Here is a 22,682-nt window from a genome sequence, read left to right on the forward strand (position 1 = left end):
ATCGCTCAACACTATTCAGGATACATCGGGGGCATATCTACAGCATTCCAGAATGCTGTAGATAAGCCCATGATGCTGGTGGACTTAACTCATCTTCGATTTTTGGGATGACAGGTTCCCTTTAACCGAAACAGTCAGAAAACTAGCCACATAGTGGCAGACCTCAGGCCTCAAACTATATACTTCGTACGTTTATACGCCACTCCAGTGTCAGGAATAGATAGCATGTGACAATACAGTACATACCGTTCAGGGAACACAACTTTCAGAGATAATTTCCATATTCATACTAAATAATGGCACAGATCTTCCAGACATTATGATTGCACACATCCCTAGTCTTTAACGATATTGCAGTCATTTCTTGACAGACCGCAGCATGGCCATTAGTTAGAAGCTGCTATTGATCTTTGGAGCAGGTAAGTTTTCCCTGAGTGGTACATATTGGGCTGTCTGAAAATGGAGTTTAGTCTAGGACAATTTGTCTGCGCTACTAATTAACAGCTGTTACATTACCAAACTAGGGCAGTCCCTATAGGAGAAAAAACACAAGAATTATACTGTATTGTCACATACTATCTATTCCTGACACTGGAGTCGCTTATAAACTTACAAAGTATATAGTTTGAGGTCTGGGATCTGACAACATGTGGCGGGTTTTCTGACTGTTTCGGATAACATGATTTTAGTCTTTTTTTTGTCTAGTCTCGCTTGAATATAGGTCAATATTAAATAGTCTCCTGATGAGTCGCCTTTGGTGAGGACAATGAAAACCGTAGAAATGAGAGGCTTGGAGAGAGTGAGTGTCTATATGTCACCTTCACCCTATATACTGAAATGTGGGGTACATGTTTTTTCTATTAGTCACCTACTGACTAACCATTATGGGTATAGTTTTACATTTGGAATTAATAAAGTTTAGTTTTATCCCTTTTGTCAGCAAACATGAGGAATGACAAGAGACAACCTATTTAAGATGATTCATTTTTGGTTAAAACTATGCCAACATTATGAACATAAAAAAGGCTTCTCGCCTATGTGACGTCTCTGATGTTTATTAACAGTTGATTTCCAAGTAAAATATTTCCCACATTAAGAAAATGTAAAAGGCTTCTCCTCGATGTGACTGCTCTGATGTCTAACAAGAAGTGCTTTCCGGCTAAAATACTTCCCACAATCTGAACAGGAAAAAGGCTTCTCCCCTGTGTGGGTTCTTTGATGGCGATCAAGATCTATTTTCTATTTAAAACATTTCCCACATTCTGAACATGAAAAGGGCTTCTCCCCTGTGTGAGTTCTCTGGTGAGTAACAAGCATTGATTTAAGTGCAAAATATTTCCCACATTCTGAACAGGAAAAAGGCTTCTCCGCTGTGTGAGTTTTCTGGTGACTAACAAGATGACATTTCCGGTTAAAACATTTTCCACATTCTAAAAAGGAAAAAGGCTTCTCCTCTGTGTGAGTTTTCTGGTGAATAACCAGATTCCCTTTCTGGGTAAAACATTTCCCACATTCTGAACAGGAAAAAGGTTTCTCCTCTGTGTGAGTTCTATGGTGAATTACAAGCAGTGATTTCTGTGCAAAACATTTCTAACATTCTGAACAGGAAAAAGGTTTCTCCTCGGCGTGAGTTCTATGGTGAGTAACAAGCAGTGATTTCTGTGCAAAACATTTTCCACATTCCGAACAGGAAAAAGGCTTCTCCCCTGTGTGAGTTGTATGGTGCCTAACCAAATCTGATTTCTGGATAAAACATTTCCCACATTCTGAACAGGAAAAGGGCTTCTCCCCTGTGTGAGTTCTCTGGTGACGAACAAGAATCCCTTTCTGGTTAAAGCATTTACCACATTCTGAACAGGAAAAAGGCTTCTCCCCGGTGTGAGTTGTATGGTGCCTAACCAAATCTGATTTCTGGATAAAACATTTACCACATTCTGAACAGGAAAAGGTCTTCTCCCCTGTGTGAGTTGTATGGTGCCTAACCAACTCTGATTTGTTGTTAAAACCTTTCCCACACTCTGAACATGAAAATGACTTCTTTGCTTTACGAGCAGTTTGTTTTTTAATGCCTCTTTTGTGACTTTGATTTTCCTTAGTAGTCAGTAATGAATCAGAAGATGGGACCTGTTTCATAAGATCGGATGACAGATCTTTGCTGTGAATGGATGATAATATATCTGGAGTAATGGCATTTACTTGAGTTGTATCTTGTAGGATATCAAAATCATCAGATTTAAAAACTGAAGATGTCTGCTGTCCCTCTGATCTCCTGGTACAGTCATCTACTAAGATAAAAAACAATTTTTTTAATAAAATATCCTTGAGTTTTATATTTTTGAACATTTCTACTTAGTTTGCCATTTTTATGGACAGTTTATGTAAAAAACTTTAATTATTTACCAATACAATGACAGTTCACTGTCTAATAGAAAACCTTGTTGGATGAGCCAGTAGTGTGTGGTGTTCAACTGTTTGTTCATTCTGCCTCCCAAATATCGAATAAAAAGAAATCAATCAATGTTATGTAGGCAAAAATAATACCAATTGTCATCTCACAGAAACAAGTCCCCACTCAGGTCCATCATAATGGAAAAACAGAGGTTCCCACACTATTAGTGGCTCAAAGGCTATTGAAAAGCAGCAGGGTCTCTATAAACCACTCCAGCAAAATCTGCTCTCACTTCTGAGTCTTGCAGTGTGCTCAAAAAACATTTAAGATCCCTGTATTTAGCAATATTATAGTGAGAAGAATCCACTTAATTTGCGGTGTGTGTCTCCTGGAGCACAATCTGGGCACTATGTGCTGGATAATAAAATGGCAAATGTGTAATTTTCACTCTCCTACATCCACTGCGTGTTAATTTCCGGAAAGTGGCTGTGGATTTAAAATATTCATTCCTCCTACATACATGGTCAAAATTGTTGGTACCCCTCGTTTAATGACCGAAAAACCCATAATGGTCACAGAAATACCTTGAATCTGACAAAAGTAATAATAAATCAACAATCTATAAATGAACAAATGAAAGTCAGACATTCATTTTCAACCATACTTCTACATAATTTAGAAAAAAATAAAACTTATGAAATAGGCATGGACAGGAATTATGGTACCCTTAACTTAACCTCTTTGTGACCGCCAACGGTAGATAAACGTCGGCGCTAGCAGGCTTTGTTCAGCGCCGATGTTTGTCTACGGTCGGTGGTTTTGTGCTCACTGTGACCCCCACGTACTTTAGAAAGAGAGGATTCCTGCGTACAACGCTTACTGTGACCCCCAACCTCATCGAGACCTGAGTGGTTCAGGTCCTGATGACATCAGAGTCACACCAGCCAATGAGGCAAATAACTAGAAAAGTTTGTTACAGCAACGAACTTTCCCGGGTGATCTGCCTCAAAAAAATGCTGTTTCTCCTCAGATCTCCTGTCAGTGAGAGATTAGAGGAGAAACACTGTTACAAGTGCTGCTGGCAACAGCTGTGTCAGTCAGCGATCTTGTTATACAGTAAAAAAAACAGATAAGGCAAGTTAGGGTTAGTGCTATAGTTAGGCTTAGTGTTGGGGCTAAAGATAGGGTCACTGTTAGGCTAATGTTAGGGTTTATTCTAAAGTTAGGGTTAGGCTAATTAATTAGGCTTTTCTCAATTGTCTCCCCAATAATTTGGTCACATCAGAGTTTTCTATTTCCGGAAAAAGAAAAAAACAAATAAAATGGCCCGTCAGTATTATAGTGCAGGGGAGGCTTATGCACTTTTATGTTCTGACAGAGAAGAAAGTGCAGTGACAGATGGCGATGTGGATTTCGAGGGCTTTAGTAGCAGCGACAGTGATAGCTCAGAAATGAGCAGAGATTCTGGTCCATCCTCACACACAAGGACCAGTACAACAAGAAGGACAAATAGCGCTTCTGGAGAAATGTCTCCAACTCAGGGAACAATGCCCAGTAATAGCGCTGTCCCTAGTGCTTGTAAATTGATGCACACCAATGTCCAAGTGGGAGCTGATAACTCCATTATTACATAAGGCTACAATCTGTATGTTGACAACTACTACACCAGCATACCCCTATTTAAAAGTCTGGTTGAACACAACATGGGGGCTTGTGGGACCGTTTTCAAAAACTGTCAGGGGTTTCCACAATCATTGGTCAACAAAAAGTTCTGAAAGGAGCAGACAGGGGCTTCACACAATGGAGAGCTGCTTGCCCTTAAGTACAAGGATAAAAAACATATTTTCATCCTGATCTCGATCCACACAGATGCCACAAGGGCCGCTGCAGACCAACAGGGATCCACTACTCCTAAACCTGTGTCTGTCATTGACTACAACAAATTTAGGGGGGGGGTGTGGATCTTGCAGATCAGGTTCTACAGCCATAACAGGTATCAAGAAAATCATATACCTGGTATAAAAAAATTAGTCATTTATTTGTTTCAGGTGGCCACATATACTTTTGATTATCAGGAAAAGGTCATTGAAAATTTTGTCCCTGCCAATCCTTTAGAATCTGAAGATGTAAAAAAACTCACTGAGCGACATTTTATTGCACTCATTCCAGCAAGTGAAACAAGAAAGATCCCCCAGAAAAGATGTTGTGTATGTTCCAAGAGAGGAATGAGGCATGATACCCGCTATTATTGCCCACAATGCCCATCATTGCCGGCCTTATGCCTCCATGACTGATTTATAATCTTCCACACAGAACCACATTTTTAAACTGTTTTGACATTCAAACATTTGATTTATTTAGTGACAGACACATCTGAGTAGAGTCAATTTAACAATTTCCGGGGGTAGGTGGGGGATGTCTCCAGAGACACAAGCTGGGCACAATATATTGGGTACTACCATGACATTTTTGCAATTATTGCTCCAAAACTTACACTACGTGTTTCTGGAAATCATCCGTGTAGTGAAAATGGTCACTATATCCATAGATGAATAACCAGAGGGTGTCATTTCCAAAATGGGGTCACTTCAGGGGGATTCTGTTGTTCTGGATTCGTTGAAGCGTTTTAGAGTTATGACCTCATAAAGTGACACTGGTCAGAATTGAAAAAATTGGTCCGATTACGAAGGCAAAAACAGGCTCTGGCATGAAAGGGTTAATATTTTGTTGCACAACCTTTTGAGGCAATCACTGCAATCAAACGACTCCTGTAACTCTCAATGAGACTTCTGCACTTCTCGACAGGTATTTTGGCCCATGACTCAAGAGCAAACTGCTCTAGTTGTCTCGTGTCGGAAGGTTGCCTTTTCCAGATGTTTCAGCTCTTTCCAAAGCCGCTCAATAGGATTTAGGTCAGGGCTCATAGATGGCCACTTCAGAATAGTCCAATGTTTCCCTCTTAGCCATTCTTGAGTGTTTTTAGCTGTGTGTTTTGGGTCATTATCCTGTTGCAAGACCCATGACCTGCGACTGAGACCAAGCTTTCTGACACTGGGCAGCACATTTCTGTCCAGAATCCCTTGGTAGTTTTGAGATTTCATTGTACCCTGCACAAATTCTAGACACCTTGTGCCAGATGCAGCAAAGCAGCCCCAGAACATAAGAGCCTCTGTGATCATAGAGCTGATGTGCCTTGCCAAAAAGTTCCATTTTTGTCTCATCTGTCCATAGCACATTCTCCCAGAAGCTTTGTGGCTTGTCAACATGTAGTTTGGCAAATTCCAGTCTGGCTTTTTTTTTTTTTCAACAATGGTGTCCTCCTTGGTCGTCTCCCATGAAGTCCACTTTGGCGCATACAACGACGGATGGTGCGATCTGACACTGATGTTCTTTGAGCTTGGAGTTCACCTTTAATCTGTTTAGAAGTTTTTCTGGGCTCTTTTGTTACCATTCGTATTATACGTCTCATTGATTTGATAAGCATATTACCCAAGCCCATAAACCCTACACGGGAATAGGCTACACTGCGTAACAAGATTTAAACATAACGATCCTCCTGTGATTCTCAACACTAGGATCAAGAAGTGTTTCACAACATGAGATTTAAAACAGTTCAATTTACTTATTTAAACATCAATAGATAGATAGCAAGACAGTAAAAACGAATGGTGCCTCAGACCAAACAAAACAGAACCGGAGGCCAAGCAAAAAGTGGAACACAGCAAAAATTATTAAGAAAATGGATTTTTTTCTTTTTAATCCAGAGTTTGAGAAGGTATATATGTCTATATAGTCTATAACACATTTGCAACGCTCTCAATTGAGCTCTAATAATATAATATTTGCAACAAACAACTGACCATGCTGTCAGTGGACAGAGGGGAAAGAAAGACAAAAAGTCATAGCCATAGTTTCAGAACAGGTGCTAAGGGCGCAATTCACCCATATAGCGGAACACCCCTGACAAAATACTATCGTATAATCCCTTCAAAACCCCACATATACATATTGCACAAGATCAGTTCCTGAACATATTACATTTGAGCGTGTCCCACAGAAAATCCACTGCCAAGTGACAGGCTGTGCCCCCGAACCCCAACGCGCGTTTCGCGGTTGCTTCTTCCTGGGGGTGTGTCTATGGACAGGCCTCATACGACTTATACTATCACGCAACCAATCGGTGTAAATTGGGAGGAGTTACACTATCAGGAAACCAATAAGTGTACAGAGGCAGGTCTACATTTCTGAATAATATGTGCAACTGTAGTCACAGGAACATCATGCTGCTTGGAGATGGTCTTATAACGTTTACATTTAACATGTTTGTCTATAATGTTCTTTCTAATCTCCTGAAACAACTCTTTCCTTCGCTTCCTCTGGTCCATGTTGAGTGTGAAACACACCATGTCACCAAACAGCACAGTGAGTATCTGTAGCCCTATATACAGGCCAGCAGCGCCTATCCAGTAGCATCTATCTCTTACTTATAGATGCGCCTCCACCGCCGGTGACATTCTGCTGGATGTAATTTTTTCTAAGCCTCCCAATAGCCACAATATTATAGGCATTACCAACAATAATATCAACATTATATGCATTATGTAAAAATGGGGGGCAGGTCAGTGAGGGATCAGCGACCTGTCAAAAGCCAATGCAGATGAATATGTAATCAGAGTACAAAATAAAGCCCCGTCTACCGCCTACCCACAGCCTCGCCCCAGATCACCAAATAAAGCCCCGCCCACAGACCCACCCCAGAGCAGCAGATAAAGCCCCGCCCTAGAAAAGAAACAGAAGATTAGAGAAAATAATATTGCTCCCCATTTCAGGAGAGATTGTGCAGTAATCTGAATTTCTTAGGATCAAAAACAATGTAATTTATGAGGTGGAGTGAATCCATGAAACCAGGGCTGGAGCCAACACATCTCCTGCAGGCGGGAATAAATGTATATTACAGCCATCAGCCACGCACAGCTCAGAGATATATCATGGCACCGGTGTGATGGGTTTATGTAGATTATCACAATCCTCCTGGAAGTTAGTCGGTTTTAATACAAATTGAAAAGTCAGGATAAAGGGAAACTCTGTTATTGAGCAGAAATTCACACTTGGCCTCACTGCACATTTAATGTTGTCAATCATAAAAGTGAAGTTTGGACAGAAAAACTGGACCTGGTCTTGTAGGGACCATATGATCACATTCAGCAGCACAGAAGGGAGAGAAGGGAGATTCATCCGAGAAGATCTCAGGGTTCTAGGAAGCCAACAGCATCATTACCCTCTGCTTTCTTGTCAGCACATTCTATGTACGCTGTGATTTGGCTTTGTAGTTCACAGATCTGGGCAGGTAACAGCTCACAACCTGGTAGATCCACCTACCCCCTGGGTTTAGGAGATCTAAACCCAGGGGGTAGGTGGATCTACCAGGTTGTAAGTTCTATAGAAAAGGGCTTTCAATGACAAAAGTCATTTGAACAGTTTTGGGTGGAGGAGAATGTTGTGGTCTAGAGGCCAAATGGTGATCATGGTAATACGGCCGGACTACACCACCGATAAAGCAGCCACAGGCGGTGATGAGAAGAATCTGTGACTTCTCTGCATTTAGTGGTTACTACTCACCTGGGTAGCCATATGTGGGAATATCCTCTTTACACCGCTCATCCCCCCTCACATATGTCTCTGTAGTATTAATATGGGTCAGATCTTCACCCTGAAACAAATATTGTAAAAGTCAACGACAGATGGAGAAGTCCCATCTATGATCAGCTCTAATCCTGCCATCTCCACCGTTCTTATTACACAAGTATAAAACATATAATACTGGTGGATGAAACAAGACTGAGCACAAGACCTTCACCGGCGTCTACACATCATAGGGGAGATCTCCTGACACCTTCTCTCCATCTACCTGATGATCCTGAGGAGCATTGGGATCTTCTTGCTTGCAGTCCTGTGGAAGAAGAGGACGGGGACATCTCTCTGGTGTTGTCCTCTTACTGGATAGATCTGGAGGAAACACATACAGGGGGTGAATTCATTCTTTACATACAGATAATTATAGGCCGTGTGTATTTAGTCCTGACTATTACCTGGAGATGTGAGGGGCTGGGGAACCTCCATTATGACGTTCTTGTACAGATCTCTGTGTCCTTCTAAATACTCCCACTCCTCCATGGAGAAATAGACAGCGACATCCTGACACCTTATAGGAACCTGACACATACAATGATACCGTCATCCCCCCGATCCCTTCATAGTGTTGCTGTATAATGTCCCAGCATTCCCAGCAGTGTCACCTCTCCAGTCAGCAGCTCAATCATCATGTAGATGAGTTCTAGGATCTTCTGGTCATTGATGTCCTCATGGATCAGGGGGTGAGGTGGAGGCCCAGTGATTGGGCTCAGGGGTCTTTCCCATCCCTCAGACACAGGGTCCTGACAGCGATCACTAGAGGTCTTCTTCACCACTGTGTAATCCTGGTAATGGAGAGACACATTAATAAATCTCATTACAGACATTTCCAGAGTCCTCACCTCTCCAGTTCTGTCCATCTGTTATTCCCATAGAAAAGAATGATGTAATGTGACGTCATCAGAATCTCTCACCTCTCCAGTAAGCCGGAAGAGGATCTCTAGGGTGAGGTGTAATATCCTCTCCGCCATCTTGTCTCTGTCTATATCCATCTTCGATGGGTAAATCAGGAAAATTCTCTTCTGTAGAAGATCTTCACTGAGAGGATCCGATATTGTAGAGACCTGAATGAGAAGATGAGCCGATGTAACATCATAAGAATACTGTGTAATAATACAATTACTGGAGATAATAAGGGAAACATATGAGGAGATTTATTATTTTACAGTATTTAGTTTCCTTCTTTACATCTACTAATAAATCCTATATATTTAGGCCACAGACAACAAGCAGTTTCCTCCTCGGAGTCGGCAGCTGAATACGTTTCTCATAGACTCATCTTCCATAACGCTAATTCTCGTCTCATTTACCGACCCTGGAATCGGCATTAGCAATACTGCAGGAGATATTCATTACACGCGACATGAGAAATAACTACTTCATGGTGAGGACGACATCTTCATCTTCTACTACGGCTCTAGAGACATATGTGGCCAGAGTCGGTCACTGACTCCATCACCACCGGCCGTCTATATGAAGGTTTCCCGTCTTCCCCGCACTGTAATCTTCTATCACGTTAGATCTCAGCTCTGATTCACACACAGAAGTTTGTTTATAGCCTGGGAAGGGGGTAATACCCATGGAGCTTTCCAGGCTAGTAACATCAGCTCACAACTGTATACTTAGCCTTTATTGGCTATTAAAAAGGGGGACCTCCCAAAAAAGTGGCATAGGGTCCCCCTATATTTAGTAACCAGCAAAGGCTATGCAGACAGTTGCGGATTGATATTAATAGCCTAGGAAGGGGCCATGAATACTACTGCGCCCCCAGGCTAAAAAGATCAGCTTTCAGCCGCCTGGAAAAGGCACATATCTAAGATGCACCAATTCTGGCACTTAGCATCTCTCTTCCCACTTGCCATGTAGTGGATATCGCTGAAATTATGATGATGGGAAGGAGACGGTGACCAATACCACACCCCACCGAGCCCTGTCAATTCATAGGCATCATAGCAACCGAGTGGGCTACCTTTATGGATGACACACTCCTGTCTATCCAACTATTGTATGGCAAATATCTCATAGATCCTGGGTTCAATTGTATTTGCACCAAGAATGAGGCTAAGTGAGTAGTTATTAATTGTCGGTGGTAGTCAGTGAGGTGGATGGTACCATATTGTGAATGTAGGGTGCAGTACTGTTGGAACATTAAAAAGTGGGGGGATGGCAGTACTGTGGGGACATTATGCTGTGTGTGAGGGGGATGCCAGTCCTGTGGAAACATCCTGTGTCTGTGGGAAGCCACTATTGTAGGAACAAAATACTGTGTGTGGTGTGATGATGGTACTGGGGGAACTTTTTACTGTGTGTGGGGGTATGGTGGTACTATGAGAACATTATACTGCGTGTGGGGGTATGGTGGTTCTGTAGGAACATTACACTGTGTGGGGGTATGGTGGTGCTATGAGAACATTATACAGTGTGTGGAGGTATGGCGGTACTATGAGAACATTATACTGTGTGGGGGAATGGCGGTACTATGAGAACATTATACTGTGTGGGGGATGGCGGTACTATGAGAACATTATACAGTGTGTGGGGGTATGGCGGTACTATGAGAACATTATACTGTGTGGGGGAATGGCGGTACTATGAGAACATTATACTGTGTGTGGGGGTATGGCGGTACTATGAGAACATTACACTGTGTGGGGGTATGGCGGTAATGTGAAAATCCCTTTTTTACGAGAGATGCCAGTACTGTGGAAACATTATACTGTGTGAGCGCCATCATATATATTACATAAGGGGTGTAAAAAGGAGAGTCATAAAAACGCCTCCTCAGGGCTGTGCTGCATTTGTACAGACTGCTATCTGCCGTCCAGACGGGACCATGTGACACCAATGGGGAGAGGGAGGGTTTCCGGAGGGAAGAGTCTAGAGGGTGCACCTGGTCAGGAGACCTTGATGGCGCAGTTACTGATATTATAAAGGCCGGAGCCCCAAAGGCAGAACAGATTTGGCGCCAACAAAGGAAAGGGGTGCGGGGAAGAATCTGAGGTACCAGCTCCTGGTAAAGTGCCCGAGGCAGCTGGGTGTGGGGCAGAACCTGCTTACAGGGCATAATGGGGGCATTACACTGTGTGGGGCCAAGAAAGGGGCCCTGTACTAGGAGAACACTCCGCTCCCTCACTTCCTGTCCTCCATAGTTGGCTCGTATGTATCTATTACAGGAAACAGAACAACAACGTTATGGTTCTTATAAAGTGGCAACAACAACCCCAAAAGAGTCTCCTCCGTGCAGAAGGGGTTAATGTCCCCGGCTGCGCTCAGTAATGGGGAATCTCCACATACCTCCACCTGCAGAGCCGCACTCCACAGATATGGCTGCTCTGTGCGCACAGGACCTGTGATGAGGTCACAGGGGGAGGAGTCAGGGGTCACGTGATCCGCAGTGAAGACGCTACATGGAGACTTCTCCTCAGTCAGTGACATTCCCGCCATTATTCGCCCTCACTACTGGCACAATCACCTCGCGCCGCCTTTTCTACACAATGTTCTGTGTGGAATGTAACGTGTGATTTCTCTGGAGACAAATAGACCCCACACATGAGGGGATTATCACCGGTTACCGGACGTCTAGTATATGGCGGCATATGATTGTGCTATCGCCTCCACACCGGGAGCTAAAATGCCGAAATCTCGCTTATTTACCCCCTTCCAGTGTCCGGCTAAGGGTCATATACGGCCATGCACCTCTCCAGTCACTGTGGGGGGTTTTGGTAATAGGATGGAGGGCGGCGTCCATGCTTGGACCTCAGAGAGATTAATAAAATCACAGCTCACCTTCCCTGTCCTTTACCCCTTACACCTGACCTGTTTAGCCAGTTACCTGGAGATAAATGGCTTTACAGACTTAACGTGAGAGGGGCATATAACCTTATATGTATCGCCATGGTGACAGATGGAAGACCGCACACAATACACCTGAGGGGCAGATTGAACATTTGATGTTGCCATTCGGGGTAACCAATGCAGTCTTTGAAAATGTCATTAATTATATTTTTCTCACTGATTGGTAGATTTGTGGTAATTTTCCTGGATGATATATTGAGTTCCTCACGTACTCTGGAGGAGCATGGTGAGCATGTCAGACAGATTCTCCAGGTTCTACGTGACAACTATTTGCTAACCTGGAGAAATGGCAATTTGTGGTACAGCAGGTCCAGTTCTCAGGACATTTGGCTTCTGCATTGGGCTTTCAGATGGACCCCATTAGGCTATGTGCACACTTTGAGGTTTTTACCGCGGAACCGCCGCGATTTTGCCGCTGCGGGTCCGCTGCAGTTTCCATTGCGTTTACATTTACATGGAAACCGCTGTGCACATGCTGCTGAAAAACCGCGCAGAAACGCAGCGGTTTACATTCCGCAGCATGTCACTTCTTTGTGCAGAATCGCAGCGATTCTGCACCCATTGGAATGCATTGATCCGCTTACTTCCCGCATGGGGCTGTGCCCACTTTGCGGGAAGTAAGCGGATAATGTGCGGGTGATACCCGGGCTGGAGGAGAGGAGACTCTCCTCCAGGCCCTGGGAACCATATTAGGGTAAAAAAAGAATTAAAATAAAAAATAATGATATACTCACCTCTCAGCGCTGCACGCGGCCGTCCGGTCAGGGTTGATGTGCGAACAGGACCTGCGGTGACGTAGCGGTCACATGACCGTGACGTCACGAAGGGTCCTTCTCGCACATCATGTTTGGAACCGGACCGCCGGGTGCAGCGCCGAGGAGATCGGGACATCAGAGGGTGAGTATATAACCTTTTTTTTTTTAATTTTAACATTACTATTGATGCTGCATATTGCTGCATATGCAGCATCAATAGTATAGGCGGAAACCCGCAGCGGAAACCGCAAAACAAACCGCGATAAATCTGCAGGGATAACCGCAGTGGTTTTGCCCTGCAGATTTATCAAATCCGGACCACGCAAAGTGTGCACATAGCCTTAAGGTCCAAGCAGTCCTTGATTGCTTTTAACCAAGTAACCTGAAAGAGTAAAGGTACCTTCACACTCAGCAACTTTGCAACGAGAACGACAACGATCCGTGACGTTGCAGTGACGTTGCAGCGTCCTGGATAGCGATCTTGTTGTGTTTGACACGCAGCAGCAATCTGGATCCCGCTGTCATCGCTGGATCGGTGTGTGTGACGCCGATCCAGCGACGTGTTCACTTGTAACCAGGGTAAACATCGGGTTACTAAGTGCAGGGCCGCGCTTAGTAACCCAATATTTACCCTGGTTACCATTGTAAAAGTAAAAAAAAAAAAACACTACATACTCACATTCTAATGTCTGTCACATCCCCCGCCGGCGTCCACAGGGTTAAAACTGCTTTCGGCAGCTTCCCTGCACTGAATGTGTCAGCGCCGGCCGTAAAGCAGAGCACAGCGGAGACGTCAGCGCTGTTAATGCCAGCGCTGACACTTTCAGTGCAGGGAAGCTCTCGGCAGCAGCGCTCTTGCTGAAAGCAAGATTGGAATTGGCCCCTACACACGTCCGTCACCAACGGACAGGTGACGTCACCACTCTACCACGCCCCCCGCTCACCTCGCTACGCTGTCAGCGGCGCCATCGGCCGAGGCTACCGCTGATCCACGGCGGCGGGCTTCTTTGGGGGACTGCTACCTCAGGGAGGACGCTCCCTTTGCCAATTATTACCGGACTGTGGATGAAGACATCTTTATGCAAGCGACTATTCCTCGTACAGGACTACACTTCACTCAGTGAGTGCCGTTCAGCGCGGCAACCTTTTTCTATACACTCATTTATAAATGGTGTTATTGAGTTGTGTCAGTAGTTTCCTATATGAGATGTGACCTGGTGTTCTGTAAGTTCTGAAGTCACAGGTATAGTGGTGTAAAGCTGTACACCACTAGTGAACTTGATGGATCAGCATTGGACTGAAAAAGTAGGATTATTGGAAAAGAATCCATTGACCCAGAAGACAAATACGTAACCCAATGGTTAATAAGTAGTGATGCGCGAGCACTAAAATGCTCGGTTGCTCGTTGCTCGGGTCGAGCATATTGGAATACTCGGGTACTCGGCCAGAACAACGAGCCCAATGTAAGTCTATGGGAGACCTGAGTATTTTTACCGCTGCCACGATATGGTATGAAATATATAAGTTTAGTTTCTCTGCCAGCACACGTAGGATGGGCATTAACCCCCTTCACTCTGTGTTTTAGCTTGTCTTGTCAATGAGTGGAGAAGGGTTTATTGCTTCTTGCTGCACATTCCTGACTTTCAGCTTCCAAACCCCTCATCCCCCTCGCCAAGGTATTTATGACCGGCATCCCTACAAGTGGAAAGTGTCCAGCTATAACTGGTATGGAAACTGCTAGAATCCAGGAAAGTCCTTTGTTCTGTTTTTGTAAGATATTAGGCAAACCATTTAAGATAGGAACACGAAAATATATATTCTTAATCTCCATTGGCGGATCTAACCGCCACTCTAAGCATGAGCGTCTAACTCCATCAGGAAAAGAAGTAGGGATTTCTCGGTAAATATACATCCCAAATGGGACATATTTGATCTCATTAGAATGCCAACGATAATCCGAGATGAATGCTGGGTGTGATATGATTCTGACATGTTCTGTAGCGAAGATGCCAGCATTAGATATCTTTAGGGGACATTTAGTTACACTGAAGAAAGAGGCGGGCGATCTTAACTCAGCCCTTTCTGTGAGGTCACCGGCTGAAGGTTATAAGTTGCTGGCAGGCTTTCATGAGTCAGTTTTTCAGTCAGATTGGAGTTTTCACCTGAAGAGCCCTGACGCCAGGTCCTAATGAATTGGGATATATGGGAACTCTAATAGCCTGGTTGCCTGCAATGCTCTGTGTTATGACCCCAATGGCGAGGGTCTCAGAGGAACGTGGAAATCTGCAGAATACAAAAATCCAGCTCATAGGGCAGTGGTAACTGGGTTGACCATATATCTACTCCTAACGCCAACACTAGAAGTAGCCGGGGATCATTCCTACGTTGATTCTAGATGACACGCGCCAGCCGGAGAATCTAGCTACCCCTAGTAGAGGAAAACAAAGACTTTTCTTGCCTCCAGAGAAGGGGACCCCAAAGCTGGATAGAAGCCCCCCACAAATAATGACGGTGAGGTAAGAGGAAATGACAAACACAGAAATGAACCAGGTTTAGCACAGAGAGGCCCGCTTACTGATAGCAGAATAAAGAAAGGTAACTTATATGGTCAACAAAAACCCTATTAAAATCCACACTGGAAATTCAAGAACCCCCGAACCGTCTAACGGTCCGGGGGGAGAACACCAGCCCCCCTAGAGCTTTCAGCAAAGGTCAGGATATAGATTTGGAACAAGCTGGACAAAAATACAAAACCAAAACAAATAGCAAAAAGCAAAAGGCAGACTTAGCTGATATAACTGGAACCAGGATCAGTAGACAAGAGCACAGCAGACTAGCTCTGATAACTACGTTGCCAGGCATTGAACTGAAGGTCCAGGGAGCTTATATAGCAACACCCCTAAGTAACGACCCAGGTGCGGATAAAAGGAATGACAGAAAAACCAGAGTCAAAAAACTAGTAACCACTAGAGGGAGCAAAAAGCAAATTCACAACAGTACCCCCCCCCCTTAGTGAGGGGTCACCGAACCCTCACCACGACCACCAGGGCGATCAGGATGAGCGGCATGAAAGGCACGAACTAAATCGGCCGCATGAACATCAGAGGCGACCACCCAGGAATTATCCTCCTGACCATAGCCCTTCCACTTGACCAGGTACTGAAGCCTCCGCCTGGAGAGGCGAGAATCCAAGATCTTCTCCACCACGTACTCCAACTCGCCCTCAACCAACACCGGAGCAGGAGGCTCAGCAGAAGGAACTACAGGCACAATGTACCGCCGCAACAAGGACCTATGAAATACATTGTGAATAGCAAACGACACAGGAAGATCCAGACGAAAAGATACAGGATTAAGGATTTCCAATATCTTGTAAGGCCCAATAAAACGAGGTTTAAATTTGGGAGAGGAGACCTTCATAGGAACAAAGCGGGAAGAAAGCCATACCAAATCCCCAACGCGTAGTCGGGGACCCACACCGCGGCGGCGGTTGGCAAAGCGCTGAGCCTTCTCCTGTGACAACTTCAAGTTGTCCACCACATGATTCCAGATCTGCTGCAACCTATCCACCACAGAATCCACCCCAGGACAGTCAGAAGGCTCCACATGACCCGAAGAAAAGCGAGGATGGAAACCAGAGTTGCAGAAAAAAGGCGAAACCAAGGTGGCGGAACTAGCCCGATTATTAAGGGCAAACTCAGCCAACGGCAAGAATGTCACCCAATCGTCCTGATCAGCAGAGACAAAACACCTCAAATAAGCCTCCAAAGTCTGATTGGTTCGCTCCGTCTGTCCATTAGTCTGAGGATGGAAAGCAGACGAAAACGACAAATCAATGCCCATCCTACTACAAAAGGATCGCCAGAACCTGGAAACGAACTGGGATCCTCTGTCTGACACAATATTCTCAGGGATGCCGTGCAAACGAACCACGTTCTGGAAAAACACAGGAACCAGATCGGAAGAGGAAGGCAGCTTAGGCAAAGGAACCAAATGGACCATCTTGGAGAAGCGATCACATATCACCCAGATAACAGACATGCCCTGAGATAACGGAAGATCAGAAATGAAATCCATGGAGATATGTGTCCAAGGTCTCTTCGGGACAGGCAAGGGCAAGAGCAAACCGCTGGCACGAGAACAGCAAGGCTTAGCTCGAGCACAAGTCCCACAGGACTGCACAAATGACAAGGAAGGCCACCAAAAGGACCTGGCCACCAGATCTCTGGTGCCAAAAATTCCCGGGTGACCTGCCAACACCGAGGAATGAACCTCGGAAATGACTCTGCTGGTCCACTTATCCGGGACAAACAGTCTGTCAGGTGGACAAGACTCAGGCCTATCAGCCTGAAATCTCTGCAACACACGTCGCAGATCCGGAGAAATAGCTGACAAGATAACTCCATCTTTAAGAATACCAACAGGATCAGCGACTCCAGGAGCATCAGGCACAAAGCTCCTAGAAAGAGCATCGGCCTTCACATTCTTTGAACCTGGTAAATACGAGACAACAAAATCAAAGCGGGAGAAAAACAATGACCAGCGGGCCTGTCTCGGATTAAGGCGTTTAGCAGACTCGAGATACATCAGATTTTTGTGATCAGTCAAGACCACCACACGATGCTTAGCACCCTCGAGCCAATGACGCCACTCCTCAAATGCCCATTTCATGGCCAACAACTCCCGATTGCCCACATCATAATTTCGCTCGGCAGGCGAAAACTTCCTAGAGAAAAAGGCACAAGGTTTCATAACAGAGCAACCAGGGCCTCTCTGCGACAAAACGGCCCCTGCCCCAATCTCCGAAGCATCCACCTCAACCTGAAAGGGAAGTGAGACGTCAGGCTGGCACAAAACAGGCGCCGAAGTAAACCGGCGTTTCAACTCCTGGAAAGCCTCCACGGCAGCAGGAGCCCAGTTAGCTACATCGGAGCCCTTCTTGGTCATATCCGTCAAAGGTTTCACAATGCTAGAAAAATTAGCGATAAAACGACGGTAGAAGTTAGCGAAGCCCAAGAACTTCTGAAGACTCTTAACTGACGAGGGCTGAGTCCAATCAAGAATAGCTCGGACCTTGACTGGGTCCATCTCCACAGCAGAAGGGGAAAAAATGAACCCCAAAAAGGGAACCTTCTGCACACCAAAGAGACACTTTGAGCCCTTGACAAACAAAGAATTTTCACGCAAAATTTTAAAGACCAACCTGACCTGCTCCACATGCGAATCCCAATTGTCAGAAAAAACCAAAATATCATCCAGATAAACAATCAAAAATTTATCCAGATACTTCCGGAAAATGTCATGCATAAAGGACTGAAAAACTGAAGGCGCATTGGAGAGCCCAAAAGGCATCACCAAGTACTCAAAATGACCTTCGGGCGTATTGAATGCGGTTTTCCATTCATCACCTTGCTTAATGCGCACAAGGTTGTACGCACCACGAAGGTCTATCTTGGTGAACCACTTGGCACCCTTAATCCGGGCAAACAAGTCAGACAACAGCGGTAAAGGATACTGAAATTTGACAGTGATCTTATTTAAAAGTCGATAATCAATACAAGGTCTCAAAGATCCGTCCTTTTTTGCCACAAAAAAGAATCCCGCACCAAGAGGGGAAGAAGACGGACGAATATGTCCTTTCTCCAGAGACTCCTTGATATATGAACGCATAGCGGTATGTTCAGGTACCGACAGATTAAACAGTCTTCCCTTAGGAAATTTACTGCCTGGGATCAAATCTATAGCACAGTCACAGTCCCTATGAGGAGGCAGTGCACTGGACTCAGACTCACTGAAGACATCCTGATAATCAGACAAATACTCCGGAACTTCCGAAGGCGTAGAAGAAGCAATAGACACAGACAGGGAATCCCCATGAATACCACGACAGCCCCAACTTGAGACTGACATAGCCTTCCAGTCCAGGACTGGATTATGGGTCTGTAACCATGGCAGCCCTAAAACAACCAAATCATGCATTTTATGTAAAACCAGGAAACGTATCACCTCGCGGTGTTCAGGAGTCATGCACATGGTAACCTGTGTCCAATACTGCGGTTTATTTGCTGCCAATGGTGTAGCATCAATACCCCTAAGAGGAATAGGATTTTCTAATGGTTCAAGAGTAAAACCACAGCGCTTAGCAAATGAGAGATCCATGAGACTCAGGGCAGCACCTGAATCTACAAACGCCATGACAGGATAAGATGACAGTGAGCAAATCAAAGTTACAGACAGAATAAATTTAGGTTGCAAATTACCAACGGTGACAGGACTAACAACCTTAGCTATACGTTTAGAGCATGCTGAGATAACATGTGTAGAATCACCACAGTAGTAGCACAAGCCATTCCGGCGTCTATGAATTTTCCGCTCATTTCTAGTCAGGATTCTATCACATTGCATTAATTCAGGTGTCTGTTCAGACAACACCATGAGGGAATTTGCGGTTTTTCTATCACATTGCACCGAATTAGGTGTCTGTTCAGACAACACCATGAGGGAATTTGCGGTTTTGCGCTCCCGCAACCGCCGGTCAATTTGAATAGCCAGTGCCATAGTATCATTCAGACCTGTGGGAATGGGAAAACCCACCATAACATTCTTAATGGCTTCAGAAAGGCCATTTCTAAAATTAGCGGCCAGTGCACACTCGTTCCAATGTGTCAGCACGGACCATTTCCGAAATTTTTGGCAATACACTTCAGCCTCGTCCTGCCCCTGAGACATAGCCAGCAAGGCCTTTTCTGCCTGAATCTCAAGATTGGGTTCCTCATAAAGTAAACCGAGCGCCAGAAAAAACGCATCAAGATCAGCCAATGCCGGATCTCCTGGCGCCAGCGAAAAAGCCCAATCCTGAGGGTCGCCCCGTAAGAACGAAATAACAATTTTTACTTGCTGAGCAGAATCTCCAGATGAACAGGGTCTCAGGGACAAAAACAATTTACAATTATTCACGAAATTCCTAAACTTAAACCTGTCTCCGGAAAACAGTTCAGGAATCGGTATTTTAGGTTCTGACCTAGGATTTCTGATAACATAGTCTTGTATGCCCTGCACACGAGTAGCCAGCTGGTCCACACTTGTAATCAAGGTCTGGACATTCATGTCTGCAGCAAGCATAGCCACTCTGAGGTAAAGGGGAAGAAGAAAAAAAAAAAAACTCAGAATCTTCTTTCTTATAATCCCTCTTCTGCAATGCATTAAACATTTAATACTGGCCTGGCAAACTGTTATGACCCCAATGGCGAGGGTCTCAGAGGAACGTGGAAATCTGCAGAATACAAAAATCCAGCTCATAGGGCAGTGGTAACTGGGTTGACCATATATCTACTCCTAACGCCAACACTAGAAGTAGCCGGGGATCATTCCTACGTTGATTCTAGATGACACGCGCCAGCCGGAGAATCTAGCTACCCCTAGTAGAGGAAAACAAAGACTTTTCTTGCCTCCAGAGAAGGGGACCCCAAAGCTGGATAGAAGCCCCCCACAAATAATGACGGTGAGGTAAGAGGAAATGACAAACACAGAAATGAACCAGGTTTAGCACAGAGAGGCCCGCTTACTGATAGCAGAATAAAGAAAGGTAACTTATATGGTCAACAAAAACCCTATTAAAATCCACACTGGAAATTCAAGAACCCCCGAACCGTCTAACGGTCCGGGGGGAGAACACCAGCCCCCCTAGAGCTTTCAGCAAAGGTCAGGATATAGATTTGGAACAAGCTGGACAAAAATACAAAACCAAAACAAATAGCAAAAAGCAAAAGGCAGACTTAGCTGATATAACTGGAACCAGGATCAGTAGACAAGAGCACAGCAGACTAGCTCTGATAACTACGTTGCCAGGCATTGAACTGAAGGTCCAGGGAGCTTATATAGCAACACCCCTAAGTAACGACCCAGGTGCGGATAAAAGGAATGACAGAAAAACCAGAGTCAAAAAACTAGTAACCACTAGAGGGAGCAAAAAGCAAATTCACAACAGCTCTGAGAACATGTGAGTTATCTTTTCTCCTTTAAATCCCTTTATGTTATAATTACCTTGTACATATTTGCAATTGTCTCATATTGTAAGATCTATATGGAACTTTTTATAAACACTGCATAAACTTTATGAGTATAATATTTAATACTAGATTCGTTCTCCTGCTCTAAAACGTACCCTAAGTGTAACAACTCTGCTGGCATCACGGCATGGCCTCGCATTTCTCACACTATCTTACCCACTGCTCCAGGCCATGATGTGGTTTCTGTTTTATGCCAGCTCCATGTTCTATGTCTCTGCTCTCTGCATGCTTCATGGTTCTGTGTATAGAGGGGCGGCGCCTGAACTCTCTGGTTCTTATAGCAATCAGGTGCATCTGTCCAATCTGTGCCTGACCAATTGCCAGGAGGCCTCCAGTATATAGTGCAGCTCCTCCCAGTGTTCTGGGCCTGTGCAATGTGTTAGCTCAGTTAGTGTCTTGCTTCTGAGTTTGCCTGGCCTTGCTCTGAGTTACTCCCTCTCTGGAGGATTCTCTGTGTTATTTCCTTGGTCTTGTTGTCCGCCCACCAGGAGGCAGAATATCCTGGTCCCAGTGTCTTTGTCCTTGTGTCTTGTTCCATTGCCTTGTCTGTACTTAGTCTTATCTCTGTCTCCTAGTCTTTGGCTTCCTTCCCTGTTGTCTTTCCTTGTATTCTCAGTCTGCTTTCACTCCGCACTCTTGCAGCTCTGCCTGCTCTGAACCTTTGTTACTTTACCTCTGCTCCTCACTTCTGCATTTCTGCTCCTTTCTACTCAGCTTATCTTCTGCTGTTGCAGTTATCCCTTGCTGCAGCTTCTCTCCACATTCTTTGTGGCTCTGCTCAGCTTTGCTGCAGAGACCCCTCCCGCAGCACCTCTCCGCTCCTTGCGGTTCTACCTGGCTCCGCTCCTTGCGTTTCTACCTGGCTCCGCTCCTTGCGTTTCTACCTGGCTCCGCTCCTTGCGTTTCTACCTGGCTCCGCTCCTTGCGTTTCTACCTGGCTCCGCTCCTTGCGTTTCTACCTGGCTCCGCTCCTTGCGGTTCTACCTGGCTCCGCTCCTTGCGGTTCTACCTGGCTCCGCTCCTTGCGGTTCTACTTCTGCACTTGGCTCTGCCACCAGCTCTTGGCTCCGCCTCCTGCCTGTCTGCACTTGGCTCCGCCTCCTGCCTGTCTGCACTTGGCTCCGCCTCCAGCGCTTGGCTCCGCCTCCTGCCTGTCTGCACTTGGCTCCGCCCCCAGCTATTGGCTCCACCTCCTGCGGTTTTGCACTTGGCTCCGCCTCCTGCTCTTGGCTCCGCCTCCTGCATTTCTGTTCTTGGCTCTAGCTCCTGTGCTTTCGCTCTGCATCCGCTCTTGCGGTCTTTATCTACTTATTCCTAGGTCCTCGTGTCTGAACAGGTTCTTACCCGTTCTACATACCTGCCTGCAGACCGGTCCCTACCGGTTCTTCCAGTGTACCAGTCTTGTCCACCAGTCCTGCCAGAGAGCCAGCCATGCCCGCCTGCCTACCAGAGAGCCAGCCGTGCCCGCCTGCCTGACAGTGTTCCTGTTGTACCCGTCTGCCTGCCTATGTGCCAGCCGTGCCCGCTTGCTTGTCTATGTTCCGTTCCCCGGTGGGATCAGCAGCCACAACCAGACTCCACCCTGGAGTGGTACCTGGTAGCTTCCTATTGCACAAGTCTGACCTCACCATCAGAGGCTCCAGCGAACACCTAGGAAGCTACTTAGTTACGCCCCTTCCAGGGAGGTTTGGTCTGTGGTCCAGTGGGGCCACTCCCCCGCACGCCCGCGCCTACCAGTCTGGGCGCGAGCATGACACTAAGTCTTCTGAAGGGAATTTACGCTACTGTTTTGGGTTAGCTTCGGACCCGTTTAATCGAAGCTGGTGGCGGCACTACCGTGTGCAGGCCTTTGGGTGTTGTAGCGACTGCGGCATTGATAATTATTGTTCCTGCCTGAGTGGGAGTAGTTTATCGCATCGCTGC

The 22,682-nt window shown here is 45.5% G+C and overlaps 2 protein-coding genes across 2 annotated transcripts in view; one reads left to right on the forward strand and one right to left on the reverse strand.

The window, feature by feature from the left end:
• Window positions 1-22,682, forward strand: part of LOC143768270 (uncharacterized) — a 459,939-nt gene that overhangs the window by 91,286 nt on the left and 345,971 nt on the right. The gene's annotated exons all lie outside the window — the stretch shown is intronic.
• LOC143767111 (gastrula zinc finger protein XlCGF66.1-like) lies at window positions 1,585-11,515 on the reverse strand. The gene is made up of 7 exons (XM_077255132.1): window positions 11,375-11,515; window positions 8,995-9,144; window positions 8,686-8,865; window positions 8,479-8,602; window positions 8,298-8,395; window positions 8,009-8,099; window positions 1,585-2,285 (listed from the first exon to the last, which is right to left on the reverse strand). The coding sequence occupies exons 1-7, from the start codon at window positions 11,513-11,515 to the stop codon at window positions 1,591-1,593; spliced, it is 1,479 nt and encodes a 492-aa protein (XP_077111247.1). The 3' UTR covers window positions 1,585-1,590.

Source organism: Ranitomeya variabilis, chromosome 4 (assembly GCF_051348905.1).
Source record: "Ranitomeya variabilis isolate aRanVar5 chromosome 4, aRanVar5.hap1, whole genome shotgun sequence".
Classification (NCBI taxonomy): Eukaryota; Metazoa; Chordata; class Amphibia; order Anura; family Dendrobatidae; genus Ranitomeya; species Ranitomeya variabilis.